We start from the raw sequence: 18,601 nt of genomic DNA, 5'->3' as shown, positions 1-18,601 counted from the left end.
CCTAGCTCGCGGCCCCAGGGAGCGAAGAGGAGCCTTGGGGACCGGGGGGCGGGGCTCTCCGGGCCTCCCTTGAGCTGCAGCGCTCTTGCACAGGCTCGGGGGACCCGGGAGCGGGGCCCTCCCGGCTTCCCCTGAGCCGCAGTGCTCCTGCGCGGGCTTGGGGAACCTGGGGGCGGGGCTGGGGGCGGGGCTTGCCCGCGCGGGCTGCCGAAGCGGCGCTCCGGAGGGCTCCGGGGCGATGAGAGCCCTGGAACTGGCCCTTAAGAGACCATTTAATGTTGGGGGTGCATGCAAAAAATACTTCTGCCATCTCCCTTTTGACAGCATTCTGAGATGTACAGTTATGTGAATTTGAATATTCATTTTGACACCCCTTGCAGTTCAAGGTATTTCAGTGTTGTGAAGGGAAATACAGGATGTGATGCGAAATGGAAAATCAGCCTTAAGCATCTTAATGTTAATAGGAAATATGTCCTGTACAAAACCAGGAAGAAATTTAATTCAGCACCTGAAACAAGGAGAATAGAACGGATATTTTCAAGCTCCTGAGTAGTTCTGGAAAACCAAGTTATAAAATGACAACACTGCCATTCACCACTCTTTCTATAATGGAGCTGCTTTGTCTTGGCTTCAGTGTTGTATGGAGATGTCTTCTGGTGCTTGAGCCTGTAACCCTAAGAATAATGACTTCCATTTAGCTGAATAGGACATGAGTAAAAGAGCACAGGATGAATTTTTTTGTACTAGCGTTCAAATTACTGTGCCAGGAACATTCCTAAGCTATTGCCTTTGCTGTGTCTGTTAAAAGGGCCGTGATGACCTGCGACAGGATGCTGTTATGCAGCAGGTTTTCCAGATGTGCAACACTCTGCTCCAGCAAAATACTGAGACCCGGAAAAGAAAGTTGACTATCCGCAGATATAAGGCAAGGCCCCGGCTGCTGTCGCACCAGCGTGGTCCAGAACAGATACAATGGCAGCTACTTGCAAACTTTTTTGAAAACTGGGAGCTCTCGCACCTCCCTTCTGTGGAGGGGTTCCTTCTGTGTTCCCTTTTGAACACCCCGGTTCAATGTGATATGTGCTCTGTCAAAAACTGTGGCTTTTCAACATGATTTAGAATGAGCTTGTCAATTACGCCACCTAATGTGTGTTTGGTCATTTCCTAGGTGGTTCCCCTCTCTCAGAGAAGTGGTGTCCTAGAGTGGTGCACAGGAACAATCCCTCTGGGTGAATTCCTCATCAATACTGACAGCAGTGCCCACAAAAGATACAGGCCACAGGATTACAGTAATCTCTTCTGTCAAAAGACAATGACGGTGAGTCAGAATTTGGGGGTGGGGGGGAGGCTGGCACCTAGACAGTGCCAGTGGAAGTGCTGGCAGAGGCAGCTCTTTTCTCCCTTTGCCCTGGGAGTTCTGGAATGTGTGATGTTGCTGGTTGGGGGAAACCATGTGATCTGAAAGCCCTGCAGAATGGGCAGCTGCAGTGAGGAGGAGGATGCAGTCAAAATTGCCTGCCTTGTGCCAGCAGTGCCTCTGTTGCCAGCAGAAAGGAAGCATAACTATCTCATTCTGTTTAGTGAATGAGAGAACTGCTGACTGCTCCTCTGGGGAAACTGAAGCTGTATCAACTAACCAGTTTCATGCTTTGTAACACTTCCAGTGTTCCCTCTAAGCTGTGGAGTCTTGTGAGCAAAAATTCTACTCTGTGAGCTACTGGCATTACAGTTGTGAGCGAGCGATTTGGCTACTGCATAAATCAGTGTGCTCTGGAGCCATCCTTCGTGAGCTAAGACAAAAATCTGTGAGCCGGAGACTAAAAAACTGTGAGCTAGCTCACACTAACTCAGCTTAGAGGGAACCCTGCGCAGTTCTTCGCATGGGACTAAGCAGACGTACAGAACGAGGGAAGGTACCCTTCAGAAGGGTGGCATGCTCGAGCACGTGATGCTGAGGAGGGCTCCATACTTTATCCTCCTGCCCTAATTTAAGGCATCCTCGAAAGTGGCCAGCATGGGTCCCTCCAGTGCATAGGCTAGGCAGAGAAACTATTCCTGTCTCTAAATTATTCATATTTCACTTCACAGGAGGCCCAGAAGAAAGGTTCTGAGGAGAAACATGATATCTTCATGGACATTTGCCAACATTTTCAACCAGTATTTCGCTACTTCTGTATGGAGAAATTTCTTGATCCGGCGGTGTGGTTTGAGAAACGTTTGGCGTACACACGCAGTGTGGCTACATCATCCATAGGTACTGTAAAATAAATGTAGTTGGTTTCGGCCACGGTTTAGCAGTTAACACGTTTTCAATCCAAGTGCTATTGTAGGTTCTCCGTAAAATTAAGAATATGACCCTTTTCCAAACTACTGATGAGAAGCTGCAAAGAATAGCGTTTTTACCCAAGCAGTTGTGACTAAGGATACGAGTTGTAATCTGCATTGGCTTAATTTAAGTGTATTAATTTGTAGGTGTATGGAATTTGATCCAAGAACGCAACTGGCTTAAGTTTATTAATTTGTACGTGTTTGGAATTTGATCCAAGAACACAGCTTTTAATTGAAAATGGTTAATACTTATGGAGGGTACTTTATTTTCCCTGAGTTTTTGATTCTGGTGTGTCACTGTGTTAGGGGAATAAAAAGTTATGTTCTCTCGGAGATAGAAAGAGCATATTATTCCTCAGTCAGCTGGGCACCAACCCCCTTGCTCTCCTTGAAAAACTATTCTGAAGGTAAGGGGGCCTTTCAGTGTTGTTCAGTGCTACAAGATGGGCTGCAGTGAGGCTGGAAAATAGACACCCATCCCAAGCATTCACGGAAGGCTGTTTTGATCTTGCTTTAGGCAAGCTAGCCAGTTTGCCTCTAGATGTGCTCTGTTTTAGAAGTCACACAATTTTATAAAAATACATATATGAGAAGCAGTTGAATGAAATGTATAGTTAATGTATTTGTGGCTTCATTTTAAGACTTTACACTTTCAGTTGGCTACATACTTGGTCTTGGAGACAGACATGTACAGAATATTCTGTTAGATGAGCAGACTGCAGAACTGGTACACATAGATCTAGGTATGTATAAAAGCAAGGAATTGGGTTTCAAATTTGATTTCATTTATGCTTGTTGAAGTTATATTTCAAAAATGTTTCTGTCTCTCCTGTTCTTTATTAGGTGTTGCCTTTGAGCAAGGCAAAATCCTTCCTACCCCAGAAACTGTACCTTTTAGGTTAACTAGAGATGTAGTAGATGGAATGGGTATCACTGGAGTTGAGGGAGTCTTCAGGAGGTAAGGTAGTTAATGTAAATGCAGTCTGAAGTTACTGTTTCCATGTTAAATGCTCCACAGAATCCTAGCTGTTCATTTGCTTGAAAAACTGCCTAGAATATTGGCTGTTTAATTAGGTACACCTGTTGCTGTATGATATGTCAGTCAAGCAGAGCCAATAAACAGTTGTAAAAAATGAAAAGTAATCTTATGTTAACATGAACAGTGCAAACTAATTAATAAATGAAGCATTTGAAAATATTTTCTAGGTGCTGTGAAAAAACTATGGCTGTCATGAGAAATTCCCAAGAAGCTCTGCTAACCATTGTAGAGGTAAGTGTTTCTTCACGTCTCCAGCAGCAAACAGTAAAGAGTGCTGTAATTCCCTGCATTCTTTAATGTTGCCAAAATGACATGGTTACTGGCTTCTGCTCAAATCACCATTGTCATTAATGCTTGTGCCTGTGGCCCCTCTCTTCTGCTCGAATCACCATTGCCATTAATGCTTGTGCCTGTGGCCCCTCTCGCACTAGATTTGTCACCATGCCAGAATACCCCTGTGGCTTGTTCCAGTCCTGATCTCCAGTGTAAGGAGGTCGACAGTTTATAGCCTAGGAATGAACGGTCCTCTTAGCTTTATGTAGAAACATCTTCGTGTCTTGTCGCATCCAGGTGCTTCTATATGACCCCCTTTTTGACTGGACCATGAACCCTTTAAAAGCTTTGTACCTGCAGCAAAGGCTGGAGGATGAGGCCGACACCAGTGGCAGCCTCAACCCTTCCAATCAAGAATGTAACACAAAAGCAAGGTAAGGGAATCTCTTGTCTGCCCCTGTGGTGGTGTTTTTGTCTTCAGGTTTTGTAACTTTCCATTTTCTTACTTTCAGTAGTGACACCCAGACCTTTAATAAAGTGGCGGAGCGTGTCCTGATGCGACTTCAGGAGAAACTGAAAGGAGTAGAGGAAGGGACCGTGCTCAGTGTGGGAGGCCAGGTGAACCTTCTCATACAACAAGCCATGGATCCCAAAAACCTCAGCCGCCTCTATCCGGGCTGGAAAGCCTGGGTGTGAACATGGATGGTAGGTTGAAACAAGCAAAAGTAAATAAATAAATGGGCTCAGCTACGAGGGGCAGGAGGAGTGGTCACCATTTCAAATTATGTAAAAACCACTTGAACACTGTGTCTGATTATTTTGTCTGATCGGTCAAAGGTTTCTTTGGGGGGGGGAGTTGCGTTTCACTTGACTAAGGATACAAGGCATATAGTATGTATTTCAGAAAGCTAATGCTGCTACCATTTGCATGAATTCAAAAGAATAGAAATGGTTAATATAACCCCTGCTTAGTTTACAGCCTAGGAATGGTACTGCAATACAGTGCTGCTCTTTATGGTTTCGGTATGTTAAAAGGGACAGAGCTTTGCCTCTAAACCTGGTGTTGGGAAATGCACAATGGCCACAGTGTCGGGCCGCCATGCAAGGTGCCCCATGCTGAGGTCCCTTCCAGACTGTTAGAAATACACAGCAGTGCTGTTGAGAAAAGACACCCGCCAATTTTATTCGGCACATTCACTGTAGAAATAGCCGGGAGCTTTTATTAGTAGTATGTAGACAGAGTCTTGGTAGATCAGGCCTGTAAAGCTGTCCAGGGCCAAAAGATAATATGCCTAAAACTGACATAGGTTACACAGCCCAGAAGACTGCATTTCAGTCTGGAAAACAAATGCATTTGGAAATGATAAAACTAATGTATAACATTTGCAGATAGAGCTTTACTTCAGCAATTGTTTATGGCTACAATTATTTGTATTATTGAGGGTATATAGGCACAGAAAATCCCTCCACTGTGGACTGCTGGATATTCTTTTGCTTTTTATAAACGCTGAGTGAAATGCTTGTTTTAAAAGCCACAGGCACATATCCCACCATTCTGTTCAGCAAACCATCATGTGCAACGTGTACTCTTCACCTATTCTGTATCCTACAGTTCATGGTTATTATTATTACCATTTAAAGAGACATTAATATGAACTTACTATGTTAGTAAGCTCAAATATGTAAATCAGATATGCTCCTTTATACTGTAATACTTTCTGGAATGTATGGTTAAATTCATGGAAAGAATAAATTTTCTCATGTCCTTTTTGAATTCTGTGCTGATTGGTATTGATATGGTATAAATGGGGACAGCATCTAGCAGTGAGCTCATCTGTAGTTTAAAACCAAGTGACAGCTTTATTAATTACATGGAAAAACAAAGCTTCAGAGTCAATTTCTTTATCTCCAAAATATCATAGAATTCTGTAATATTTTGGAGATAAACAGCTTTGTTAATTACATAGACTCAATTTCTTCATCTCAAAAATATATTTTGCACTTTATTCCCCTGCAACATAGCAGTAAAAAAGAACAAAACTAAGCTATGGGGCAAGCGGCAAGAATTTCACCTATGGTACTTAACTTTGTGATGGTATTAGAACGTGGACTATACCATCCTTGTAAGGGGGGCAGTGGCTTTCTCTGTGGATTCCAGACTTATATGCCCAAGTTTTATCACTCAGTTGTTCCTAATAAGACTTACTGGCAGAGTGCGCTGTTCTTGCTAAGGACACAGTGGGGGAGAGCCCCCCCCTTCAGCTTTATCCTAAACTTCCAACTTAACAAACAAGACAGAGCAAGTCTCATCCAATCATTTCTTGAAGTATTTTAGACAAGTATAATTAAGGAGTGCTCTTCATGTACATTTTATAACCACCTACATAGTATATACATACCCTAGGTTATTTAACTTTATAGCATAGTACTGTTAGATCTGATTTCAAAGTGATTTGGATAGTATGTTCGTGTGCCAGGAAATACAGGAACACGGCTGACACGTACAACAGGGACTCCCTTTCTTGCATTCCACCTGCCGAGTTACTTTTTGTCCACTGAAGCTTTATTTTACTTAGTTTAAGAAGTTACCAGTGTGATTACGACTGGCAAAGAATTTTTCCAGGCTTTCTTTCCCTCTTTGTACTGAGGGTTTTTTTACCAAACTCGGTTTCTGTTGAAGAGGTTCTGCTATTTTTTGTGTAGGTTCCACTTCGTTGATCACCTCTTGTATCTCAGACGATTCAGAAGGCTTGTAGCGCTCAGTAAACCAGAAACCTAAACATTAGAAATGGAAATGAAGGTAATCTGAATAATACTGGCGAAGTGGGTTAGAAAGGCTTAACTGCTTAGAAGGGCACTATCTAACCTTTATAGAAAGCGAACCTTTGCTGTAAACTGATATGAATTCTGTGCCCTGCCCTTCAGGACTTATGCTTATTAGCCCAATAGTGATTGACAGTTTGGTGTAGTGGTTAAGAGCACGGACTGTAATCTAGGAGAACCGGGTTTGATTCCCTACTCCTCCACATGCAGCTGCTGGTGTGACCTTGGGTCAGTCATAAGCTCTTTCAGAGCTGTTCTCTCAAGGGCAGTTCACAAGAGAGCTCTCTCAGCCCCACCTACCTCACAAGATGTCTGTTGTGGGGAGGGGAAAGCCACTCTGAGACTCCTTCGGGGAGTGAAGGGTGGGGTATAAATCCAATCTCTCTCTCTCCTCTCTCTCTCTCTCTCTCTCTCTCTCGCTCTCTCTCACACACACGCACACACACACACAGCTTGTGTGGTCTGTTGGTGAATGAAAAGAAAGTCCTGAAGACGGGTTACTCTTTGCATTTGCTCTGTGCAGCAGGGCTATTTAAATTAGCTAGGTATGGAAAGATGCCCTTGCAAAGTTTGAAATGAAGAATAAAATGAATAAAAATGAACTTAGAAACTAGAAGAATAAGAAGAGATTGGATTTATACCCCGCCCTTCACTTGGAGTCTCAGAGCGGCTTACAAACTCCTCTCCCTCCCCCTCCCCACAACAGACACCCTGTGAGGTGGGTGGGGCTGAGAGAACTCTGACACAAACTGCTCTTTTTCAAGGACAGCTGTGCCAGAGCTTGTGACTGACCCAAGGTCACATCAGCAGGTGCAAGTGGAGGAGTGGGGAATCAAACCCGGTTCTCCCAGATTAGAGTTCGTGCACTTAACCACTACACCAAACTGGCTCTCCAGGAATAATTCAAAAAAATCAGAAACAGTGGTGTACTATGAAGCCAACGGGAAGAGTAGGAATGAAAAAAGGAGAGCCAGGGATACCTCTTCATACTAATCCCATGACATAAACCATTGGATTCCTAGTGAATAGTTAAGGGCTGCCTCTTAGAAACAGTTTGAAATGGAGTGATTAGAGAGGGCCTGTTCTCCTCTCTTGCCCAGGACTGTATAGGGATAGCAGTGAATGGACACCTTGATTCATATCCACAAGGAAGAGGTTAAATGCTTCTCTTACCCTGCAGTGGAAGAATCAAGGTCTATGCCTACATCACTGTGTAAAGGCTCCCCAAATATAGCCTCATATATTCTGTTGGTGGTGTCCTTCATTGATCACAGCAGAGTATCCACAGTTCCCCTGGAATATCTGGAAGTATTCCAGTGTTGCCGCTCGGCTACCAAATGCAGAAGCAGAGCCAAACTGGATCTGGGTGGAGAAGGGGCACCTGAGAAGATTGTTGTAGGGTGGAATTATCTAGCATAGTCTAATGGTGAAATTTCATGATGTCTGAAAGCTCTGGTCAGTCTGTGCGACCAATTAGGTGCACCTAGAAGGCGGTCCAGTCTCTCCTGCCCTGTCTTCTGTAACGCTCTGAAAATGAGGAGAGGTAGAGGTGGAGGAAAGGCATAGAGGAGATCTACTCAAAATGAGTGGAGGTGGAGGAAAGGCATAGAGGAGATCTGGTTGCTAGCAGGACATCTATGCCCTCGGCCTCTTATGGAGAGGAGTCTGTCTATGAAGAATCCATACTGAATATTTTGGAGGACCAAAATGTTGGAGGATATGTTTTACAAATCTGGGCAAAATGTTGGATCAGGCCACCCACTGGAAGAGGGTGAGATATGCCTTAAGTTGCCTGCAGGGTGAAATGTTGGATCAGGCCAATGCTGTTCTAGATTGGTATTTGGAGCATGTGAAAAGTGCCCAGATCTGAAATGAGAGCTTTAAAAAGCAAATGGAGGTATTCCCATAGCCTTATTTGATAAGTTTGGTGTCATCCTTTGGCACAACGTAGCTTTTTGGCTATTTGTCTTGGTTTCTACCAGGACCTCATTGCCCAAACACCTGGGCCGCTGAAAAGGAACTGCTCTGTCAGAATCTCTGCAAGACAGGCTACCAGAATCAGCATCTGGCACGGTTCATGTAGCCCCCTTCCATCCAGGGTCACGATGAATACTTGTCTCATCACTTCTCTACAACCTACTGCCACTAAACAGTTGCTGCTTTAGCAGGTCTTCTCCACTGAGCTGCAGCAGCAGGTGCATAGTTGGCACACAAGCAGGAGGTGACAGTCATCACCGGACTGCTGACCCACTGATAAGAGCTCTGCTTTCCCACTCTAGGAGAAGATGAGGGGGGGGGGGTAAGTGATTAAAGGGTAATTAAAGACAGGCATGAAGACAGAGCAGAGCTTTGAGGTGCCTGTGCTCTGCCTAGCAGGCAAGACCAGAACTGAAACAAGCTTCCTCTCACCAGACAAGGGCATGCACCAATCTATTTTAAATATCCCCACCTCACGGAGCAAGTTCAAGACAACCTCGGCTGATGCTTCAGAGTGCCAGTTTGCCCACAAGAATAAGCATTTCCCCTCACAAATCTATTTCATTGGTCAGTTTCTGTACCCCGCCCCTCACTAAAACCCACATGGTTCCCGAGGATCCCTGCCCTTCTGAAGCACCTTTTGGGGGGCTAAAGGATCCATTCCGCTGATGGTAGTTGGGACCCAACTTCAGCCAAAGTTAAACAGATCTAGCATCCAACAGAGATCCCACGTCTGAGTCACAGTGAAGGGAAGCAGGGACAAAGAACATGAGACCAAGGTCCCCTCCCTCTCTGTCTGGATGAAGCTCCCTGTTTGTACACAAACAACCCTTGAATGGTGGTCAAACATGAACACTCCTTCAGCATTTTTTTTATGTAGTTCATTTATACTCTCCTTTTCTGCACAAGGGGGATCCCAAGTGCAACATTCTACCTTCCTCTATTAGGTCTCTGTAGAAAAAACAGATCAAACTGGCATTTGAATTGAACTAGCAAAAGGCAGGCTGCATTCTTTTACATCAGCCACTCATTTCTGTGGCACTGGAGCTGCGATGGCCAGGCAATGAAACCTGATACGCTATTAGGCAACCCTGTAGATTTTCCCTTAGGTTGCTTTTGAAAGTGAAATAGTTGTTTGCAAAACCATAAATAATCCTGGCAGTAGAAGCGTTTACAACAGCCTACTGCATGATCTAATGTGTTTCTTTGGTCTCTTACAAAACGCCTTGGAATGCTCAAATGCATTACTTAATTGTTAACGACAACACTGCTAATTGGGTAATGTATTTGCCTGCCTGTTCTCAGGCATTCTTTAAAAGCTGAGTCATACGGGAAGTAAAGATCCGGGGCCCAATGTAATAAGCTGCACAATGCACACAATGACACCGCGGTGAATTTCATTTGGGGGTTCCCTGTTCTGGATGAGGAGTGGCTGCGTGGTGTGAGGTTCTTTCTCGATCCAGGATGATAATCAAAAGGGTTGAAACAAAAAGGTACAATATAACTATGCACATAGTGAAATGTACAAAATATTGTATATAATAAAACATTTAGATTGCTAAAATATTAAAAACAACAATCCTGTGGTTCAGCATATAATCACCTAATCCCAATATCAAGACAAATGTCCGTTTATATAAATACTGGTTTAAAAGTACAAATCATGGGAGGGTTGCAATTTTTTTTTTAAACCGGTATTTTTTGGTTCAAGTCTATTAGACCGGGGGGGGGGGAAAACACAGGATTTCCGCAAATCCCAGATCCTATTACTGGTATTGTATTCAGATCTGGGTGGGGTTTTTTTTTTAATCCTGAACTTTTCCAGGTCCAATAAACCCGAGAAGAAAAAAATGGGGGTGGGGGGGGAGTTGTGGGGAAGCCACAAAAAACAGCTGACAGAGCAGATTGCTCCCCCCGCCAGCTGTTTGTCAGGCTTTCTACTGGATTCTCTTTAAATGGGGTGCTTAAAGGGCCTGCAGAAGACAGCCCAACAAACAGCTGACCTGTGGGGAGCAGTCAGTCTCCCTGTGGGCTCAGCTGAGCTTAGGGCTGGCTTCCCACCCAGCCCCGTTTAACCAAGGCTGCATGAGAAGCCACCCCAAAGCTGAGCTGGCTGGGAGCACTCTGCTTCCGACCGGCTCAGCTGATCCTTGAGCTAGCTTCTGCAGGTCCTTGAAACTTTAAAAAGACTGCCGTAGAAAGCCCGACAAACGGCTATTTTTCAGATCTACACCCCCGAATATATCCAGGATTTTTTTTTTCGTTTCCCCCAAAAATCCTGGATATCTTTGGTATGCCAAAATATCCCAATAAGGTATTTCTTGGCTATATTTGCAGCTCTTCTGAATGCAAATCCCTGGTAAGTATTGTCTCCATATTCAAGAATCAATAGCACCAAACGCATTTCAGCACTTGACCTTCCTCAGCGGTATAATTCAAACTGAGCACTCCGTTAATTTAACAAAAACATACATAAAACTGATCATACATAGAATGGACCCAAAATGAAGGGATAAAACAGAAATAATTATCTATATGTCTGTTAAGGCACAAAATTTATTTAAATGTTTGAAATGCATGGAGCTTCCTTTGCCCATGGATCTAAAAATCACATAAAACGTGACTAGGCAACTGCAAATTTAAAAGTCTCCTAAACAGTTGATTCTTTTCTAGTTGTACCTGAGCACTCCACTGGAGCTTTGAGCATTTCAGATTGGATTTAAGAAGTTTTCCCCAGTTGGCAACATAGCGTTTTCTCTAAAACCATTAGGAGACTTTTTAATTTGCAACTGCTTAGTCACATGTTTTATGTGATTTTTAGATCCATGGGCAAAGGAAATATTTTACATCTTGATGAAAATATGAAGAAAGGTTAAGGCGCTTGGGGCTCTTTAGCTTGGAGAAATGATGACTGAGAGGTGACATGATGGAGGTTTACAAGATTATACATGGGATAGAGCAGGTAGAGAAATTAGTACCGTTCTCCCTTTCTCACAATGCAAGAACTCATGGGCACTCAATTATGTTGCTGAGCAGTCAAGTTAGAACAGATAAAAGGAAGTATTTTTTCACCAAAAGAGTGATTAACACATGGAATTCACTGCCACAGGAGGTGGCGGCGGCTACAAGCATGGACGGTTTGAAGAGGAAACTGGATAAATATATGGAGCAGAGGTCCATCAGTGGCTATTAGCCACAAGGAACTCTCAGGCTGGGGCAAGTGATGCTTTGTATTCTTGGTGCTTGGGGGGGGGGAACAGTGGGAGGGCTTCTAGTGACCTGGCCCCACTGGTGGACCTCCTGATGGCACCTGGTATTTTTGGCCACTGTGTGATACAGAGTGTTGGAATGGATGAGCCATTGGCCTGATCCAACACTGGCCTCTCTTATGTTCTTATGAGCTGCCCATGTTGTATCACAAGAAAATTTGACACCACTTGCTCCACAGGTGAACACCTTCATGTGAGTAAGGTAGCTATCCCAGTTCCATGTATTTCAAAAATTTAAATTAATTTTCTTCCTTAAAAAAACATATAATTATTTCTCTTTTCCCCCTTCATTTTATTCTGTGTATGATTAGTTTTATGTATAATTTTGTTAAATTGAATTAATGAGTGCCCAGTTTGAATTATACCACCGAAAAAGGCCAGGTGCCAAAACACATTTAGTGGTACTGGTTCTTGCAAATGGAGACAATATGTACTGTTAAACCAGTATTTATGTATATGGACATTTGTCTTTAATTGGGATTAGGTACCTATATGCTGAACCACAGGACTGTTGTTTTTAAATGATATTTTAGCACTTCTGAACATATTATTAAATTATATACAATATTTTGTACATTTGCATTATGTGCATAGTTATTTTTTATGTTCTTTTTCTTTGTTCCAACCTTTTCAGGTACCTTTCTCGTGCAGGCTTGTGTTTTCCTCCCCCTTTTTTGGTTGTACTCATGTTCCTGGACCCAGGGCCTCCTGTTGGATGAACAGGTAGCAGCAATGGACAGGAGTGCCTTTCACCAGCTTTGGCTGGTGAGCAGAAAAGATCTCGTCATTGTGGTGCATGCCTGGTAACATCTCAATTACTAAAATGTTCTTTACATGGAGCTGCTCTTGAAGACTGTCCAGAAGCTGCAGTCGGTACAGAATGCTGTGGCCAGAGTGTTCACCGGATTGGGTCATAGGGACCACATACCTCTAGTCTGGTTCCATCTATTCTGGCTTCCAATTTGCTTCTGGGTTCAATTCGTGGTGCTGGTATTGACCTTTAAAGCCCTCCGTGGCCTGGGACCAACATACCTCAATGACTGCCTTCTCTGCTTTACAACTGTTGGCCTGAACCTTGTTATTTAGGTTTTCACTTTGCATAACTTAAACATCGTCATGCTACATGTTAATTTGTTGTTAACTCCCTGTCTATAAGTTTAGAACCTCATCTGCCATTCCAATGTATTTGAAAAAGTCTGCTTTGCACACAAAAACTCATACCTTGAATAAACCTTTGCTGGTCGTAAGGATGCCACTGGACTCTAAATTTGTTCTACCGCTTCAGACCAACACGGCTTACTACCTGGATCTATCTTTCAAATGTCTGTCTCCTATGTACCCCAAAAGCCATTGTAGATTTTAATTATCTTTGTCTCATCACTTTTGAGCAAGAAATTGCATAGAGATTTGCTGACAAGAGTTGGGGTCCCATACCTGTGAAGTCTTCCGAAAGTTTGCTCGTCCCGAGTGCTTTCCATTGTTTGACGTACCTAGACAACAACAGCATACAAGTACACTCCATGAAACAGAACCACGACAAGCAAAAAGACGTGTTAAGGTTTTCTTTTCCCAGAATGGATTTCAACCACACAGACGGATGAGAAAGTATTGCTCTCAGTACAATCTGAAAGAAACCAGGACAGCCTTTTCAACAATAGTGAAGATAGAGAAGGAGAAAAGACCACTTAAAAAAAAAAAGTTACTCTTCATAGTTGAGTGCATTTGTCCATTTTAACATTTCATCCACTTCCCATTCCATCACGCTATCTAGCCCTTCGTTTCCCTGGCAGGCAATTAACCCTTCTGCTGCTCGTTGGATTAAGAATGTTTCAGTTGGGTCCAGTGTTTTAACCTGCAGGCGTTCTCCATAGTACCTAGAAAACAGGGAAATGTTTTTTCATTGTATGTGTGTTGCTCACTGTGTTTTCACTGTAGGTGGCAGTTTAACCTTAGGCTTACACTGCAGCTAAGATTTTTTTAAAAAATAGCCACTTCACAAGCCTATGACTAAATGCTGCAGTAGAATCTAATTTAAATTGCTTTTTTTTCTCTTTTCAAAATATTTTTAATAAAGATTTTACAAGAGTAAAATGTTTCGACTTTATCTCTGGATACTGATCAATGTTAACCCATTATAGGAATAAACATTTAAGATTAAAAGGGCAAAACAAAGCACATGAACAGCATTTAAAAGGACTCGGCTAAGAAAAGAAACTAGCACTTCCGTAATACATTCAGATACACCCTTTTATCTGCAGAATTGAATGCTATGAAAAAACCCTAAACACTTTTTATAGAAAGATGGGAGGAGCTATGCTGGATGTTTCCCAGCAGAGAGGAACCAGCACATTTAAGGCAAACTATCATGTTTGGGAAGAGAGCTCCAAAACTTACTCGATGTTAACAACAAGGTGCTGTATGAAAGAACAAGAACATCAAGTGAACGCCCACTTCTGTCCGGGCTGTGCAAGCCCTCCCAAGTGCTCACTCGGGGCAGCGCTATTTCTAGAGGCATCCATGAAATGGATGTGAGTCCAGCAGCATCTTCGAGACCCCAACAAGATTTTCAGAGTAGAAGCTCTCAAGAATCAAAAGCTCCCTTCACCAGACACTCAAAAGCTTAGACCCTGAAAGTCTTGTTGGTCTCCAAGGTGCTACTGGACTCAAATCTGACTGCTCTGCTGCAGATCCACACAGCTACCCTCTGAAAGTATCCATGAAACTGTGTGATCTGAGAGGTGTGTCCAGCATTCCCCTTAGGGTGCACGGGCACAAGACTCCAGTTGCACACAGCCAATGCTCCCTCTAAACTGTGGAGTCTTGTGAGCAAAAGTTCTACTCCGTGAGCTACTGGCATGAAAGTTTTGAGCGAGCGATTTGGGCGAATGCATCAATTAGTTTGCTCTGGAGCCATCCTTCCTGAGCTAAGACAAAAATGTGTGAGCCGGAGGCTAAAAAAACTGAGCTAGCTCACACTAACTCAGCTTAGAGGGAACACTGCACACAGCCACTTGCAGTCTCATTTCAGGGACTGGAACTCATGCACTGTCTTTACAAATCTCAAAAGTCCTGCGAGGTAAGAGGTGTCTCCATTTTGGCAACTTGTAGTTAAAGAGCAAACTGGCTTTAGTTCTGCATCAGGTTTCTGACATTTTGGGCATTAGGAAGCCTCCTTGAGTTGCTTCCAGTAATGGTGCCTTCGATGAGACAAGACACAGATTGTTGTGTTAAAGAGACAAGTTCTTGATGCAGGCTTAGAGCTAAAACCACCATTCAGGTGAACCTGTTGCTCTGTCTTCTGTGCTGATATTCCCAGTCTGCTTTTGGTATGGGGATGAGCCCTCTTAATGCCTGGGATTCCCAGTCTTCTAACTCAGAGAGCTAGGAAAACGAACTATGTGGATACACCTTGTGAACAGGGAGCTTCAAAAATGCACTACCAAGGATGGATATCAACAGGGAGCGGTTTCCGTTTTTAATATCATGTCCAACTAATTTGACCCTCTGTGCTGACTGATGAATAAACAACCTATTTGACCTTCTGGATTATTGACTATATTTTTCACCCACCTTTTGTACCCAAGGAAATAAAGTGTATCATAAATAAAATAAACAGGGAGAGATGTGACAAATCCTAAAACCAGTTAAAACCATAATTAAACTGTTAAAAATTCAGGACAACAAAAACCAGCCCAGTACTCCGAAAGGCCTCCAAGAACAAGTGTTTTTTTAATGGACAATTTTAGAAATAGCTGCAGGAGACAGAACAGAAGGGGAGTTCCAAAGCTTGGGAATGGCAGGTGAAAAGGCCCTCCCCCCAGAAGTTCCGCCCAGTCATATTCTAACCAGGGCAGATTTCTGCTGCAGCCACACACAGACACACACACCCAGCAAATTCAAGATCCAGGCAAGTTGATATGGATGGAAGCGATTCTTCAGAAACTGTGAGCCCAAAGCTCTTTAGGGCTTTAAAGGTCAAAACAGCACTTTGAACTGGAATTATGTTAAATTCTTCTGCTCCCCGATCAATATTGTCATGCTCTGCACAGAACACACAAAAGGGCATCGCCATCTATGTGCTCAGGACTCAGTGCAAATTAAGACACCTCCATGGTTGTCACGGTGACCACAAAGTCCCTATCTACCCCACATCATGAAGAACTTTAAATCTCCAGCAGCAATCAACCCAGTCAGCTCACTTTGGGAGACTAAGCGGCTAGGTGGGTGGGGCACCAAAAGAAACCCTCGGCTGTTTTGTGAGACCAACATAAGATAAAAATCACTCGTTTTGGTAACTGCTACAGATTCTGGTAAGAGTCTGACAGACTACAAGGTCTCTGCCCCTCCCAACCACTGGATCTAGACTGTTGTTGTACCAAGATAAGCCGGGGGACATACTTGTAGCAGGCCATCCCCACCTCCTTCATCAAGCCCAGTCTTACTAACAAAACAGACTGGCATATTAATTCACCATATAACTCTGGATTATTACTGCTTCACCATTGACTGACCAGGCATTCAACAATAGGATTTTTAGACTGGATGCATAAGAGACAGAGCACCCTGGGTACTAAGTTCTTGGATGCCATCTTAAAGAATGGGGGGCATTGTTTCTTGAGAAGTTACAGGAATATTATCCTACTGGAAAGGGTTTTATATTGAATGAAGATTTATTGTAATTTATTTGTGAGAGTTAAGCAACAAGTGGCTTCGATCCCCAATTTGATGCATATTGTGTTTGCAGTTTCTTGCAGGTGTCCAGTTTTATAATCCTTGAAACCAGTGCTAAAGTATCCTTGAAACCAATGCTGAAACTGATCATGCCTGCACAATTTATGACCCACCAAGCCAAATGTAGCTTATCATCCATGTACAGGAGCCTGCCAAGTGCCCTGTCTTTATAATTCCAGGCAGGCAGCAGGAAGGGTGGAGACTACCATGCAAGCCCAGGCCACTTTCTTGGGAGTAAACTCCAAGTGAAATACATGGGACTTAATTCTGAGCTGTTTAGGACTGTGTCACAGTTTATGCAGGCCCACAATAAACAGAAAGCATCAGCCAAGAACACCACTGTCAAGTAGTATTTATTTAACCCATGATTTACAGCAGCCTCTGCTAAGCTGACCAGTAACAGAGTTTTGCAGGGATGTTTATTAGGCCTTAGTTATGATTCGATACATCTGTTTGGATGCTAATTAAAAGTACTGAGAAAACAGGTCTACTATCATGCACTGGACTTTCAAGAAGCAGTAACTCACATTTTTTTTAGCCATTCTATTTTTCTCCTTTTCCTCCTTTTCTGTATTTCTTGTTTCTTCTGCACCTTGCTGTAATGAAATTCCTTTACTCTGATGTTATCTTCAGCAGTTATACTGTCCAGGGCCTTCCAAAACTAAAATACATGGTTGGACCAGGTCACAAGCTGTTTCATATTAGAACTTCTCCAAGAATTTGCTAAGCCCTTTGTTCCCTGGATCAAAGCTCACTGTAGGGTTGCCAGCCTCCAGGTGGTGCCCAAAGATCTCCTGGAATTACAACTCATCTCCAGACAAACAGAGATCAGTTGCGATGGAGAAAATGGCTGCTTTGGAGGATGGGCTCTATGACGCCACATCCCTGTTGAGCTCCCTCCTCTGCCCAAACTGTGCCTTCCCGGGGTTCCATCCCCAGATCTTCAGGAATATCCCAACCTGAAGGTGCGTCAACCCTAATCTGTTGTCTCTGTTCAATGCCCTCAAAGATACTTATTTTTGGCCAGACTCAGGTCTCTGGCGGTCCCCAGCTGCCATCATCAGCACAACCCAAACTCTCTTTCACCTCTTTCTCTCCCTTTGGTTACATTTTAATGAAATCTGCAACACCTTGTTGGGCTCTGAGTTTGGTTGCCATTTGCAGAGGAAACACAGAGCAGGACAAAGGCATGTTGTGTGGAACGGTCAACAATGTCTAGCTTGGGCCTTAAGACATCTGAAAATTATCTAGGTCATTTTAAAAAAATCGTGTAGAGCTTGTTCTTTCACCCTAGTAAAGCTTACCTTGTAATGAGCAGTGAGTGTTTGTTGTGAGAACAGCATTCACTATGGAGTTAGCCACACTGGTTTACAAAAGCAGCTGATACGAGATTATAGAAAGCAACAGGAGCTCTGAAAATGCTTCAGGTGTAAGCCATAGCGAGCACATCACAACCATACCCAAACAGGCTATACTGGTATTTTTGTAAAAGATAATAATAAAAGGCAAATGGAGCGGTTTCCTTACCCTGGGGGAAAGAAGTCTCCAGCCGTTATTCTCTACCCGTTGGTACCACCCACACAAGTCCTCCCTGTTGTCTCCCTGGAACTTTCCTCGTCGTCGTTGTCCCTTTAGGGTTGTAAGCGTTGCATAGTCTTTAGGACTGTTAGCACACATATCCACGATAGGTCTGTGGGTAAATACTTTGTAATATATGCACGGAGGAAACTTTGGCTGCAAAGAAATAGCCGTTTTAAAAAAATGAGAAATTCGATTATTATTTGTTGCTACTTATTTCTTTGTGTTATTTATAGTCAGCCTTTCTCACTGGGACTCAAAGCAGATTACACAGGTGATACAATCAACAAGACGGGACATGCGATAAACAAATCGGATTTGCTTTGCAGAACCAACCAGAAGTTTAAAAACAGAACGGAAGCAAAGTAAGAGTATTAACGTAACACGTTAAATGATGCAAAGCTACACAACAGGATCCAACGTACACAGTAGTACAGACCATGGTCCCCAATAATTTATCCAAGTAACTTTGTGAAGCCTTTTTGTACAGAGCTACCCTGTTGCCTGTGAAGAAAAGTCCTCTTGAATCATTCAGCTTTGTGTAGTTTGCAGAAAGCTATTACAGTAACCAAATGTGTTAAAG

The 18,601-nt window shown here is 43.2% G+C and overlaps 2 protein-coding genes across 2 annotated transcripts in view; one reads left to right on the top strand and one right to left on the bottom strand.

The window, feature by feature from the left end:
- ATM (ATM serine/threonine kinase) overlaps nucleotides 1-5,334 on the top strand; it is a 74,893-nt gene extending 69,559 nt beyond the window's left edge. Inside the window, exons 55-62 of the mRNA XM_015414809.1 lie at nucleotides 809-925; nucleotides 1,169-1,318; nucleotides 2,089-2,254; nucleotides 2,985-3,071; nucleotides 3,172-3,286; nucleotides 3,535-3,598; nucleotides 3,938-4,074; nucleotides 4,153-5,334. Of these exons, the coding sequence (XP_015270295.1) occupies nucleotides 809-925; nucleotides 1,169-1,318; nucleotides 2,089-2,254; nucleotides 2,985-3,071; nucleotides 3,172-3,286; nucleotides 3,535-3,598; nucleotides 3,938-4,074; nucleotides 4,153-4,336 (1,020 nt within the window). The 3' untranslated portion in view covers nucleotides 4,337-5,334. The remainder of the gene's footprint in view (nucleotides 1-808; nucleotides 926-1,168; nucleotides 1,319-2,088; nucleotides 2,255-2,984; nucleotides 3,072-3,171; nucleotides 3,287-3,534; nucleotides 3,599-3,937; nucleotides 4,075-4,152) is intronic.
- Nucleotides 5,335-13,131: 7,797 nt separating this feature from the next.
- LOC107113472 (chromosome unknown open reading frame, human C11orf65) overlaps nucleotides 13,132-18,601 on the bottom strand; it is an 8,999-nt gene continuing 3,529 nt past the window's right edge. Inside the window, exons 5-7 of the mRNA XM_015414808.1 lie at nucleotides 17,968-18,174; nucleotides 16,968-17,101; nucleotides 13,132-13,583 (exon numbers count right to left, since the gene is read on the bottom strand). Of these exons, the coding sequence (XP_015270294.1) occupies nucleotides 13,409-13,583; nucleotides 16,968-17,101; nucleotides 17,968-18,174 (516 nt within the window). The 3' untranslated portion in view covers nucleotides 13,132-13,408. The remainder of the gene's footprint in view (nucleotides 13,584-16,967; nucleotides 17,102-17,967; nucleotides 18,175-18,601) is intronic.

The sequence above is a fragment of the Gekko japonicus genome, unplaced genomic scaffold, assembly GCF_001447785.1.
Source record: "Gekko japonicus isolate JY-2015 unplaced genomic scaffold, Gekko_japonicus_V1.1 scaffold1956, whole genome shotgun sequence".
Lineage (NCBI taxonomy): Eukaryota > Metazoa > Chordata > Lepidosauria > Squamata > Gekkonidae > Gekko > Gekko japonicus.
The sequence above is the reverse complement of the archived record's forward strand: the minus strand, read 5'-3'. Positions and strand labels throughout refer to the sequence as shown.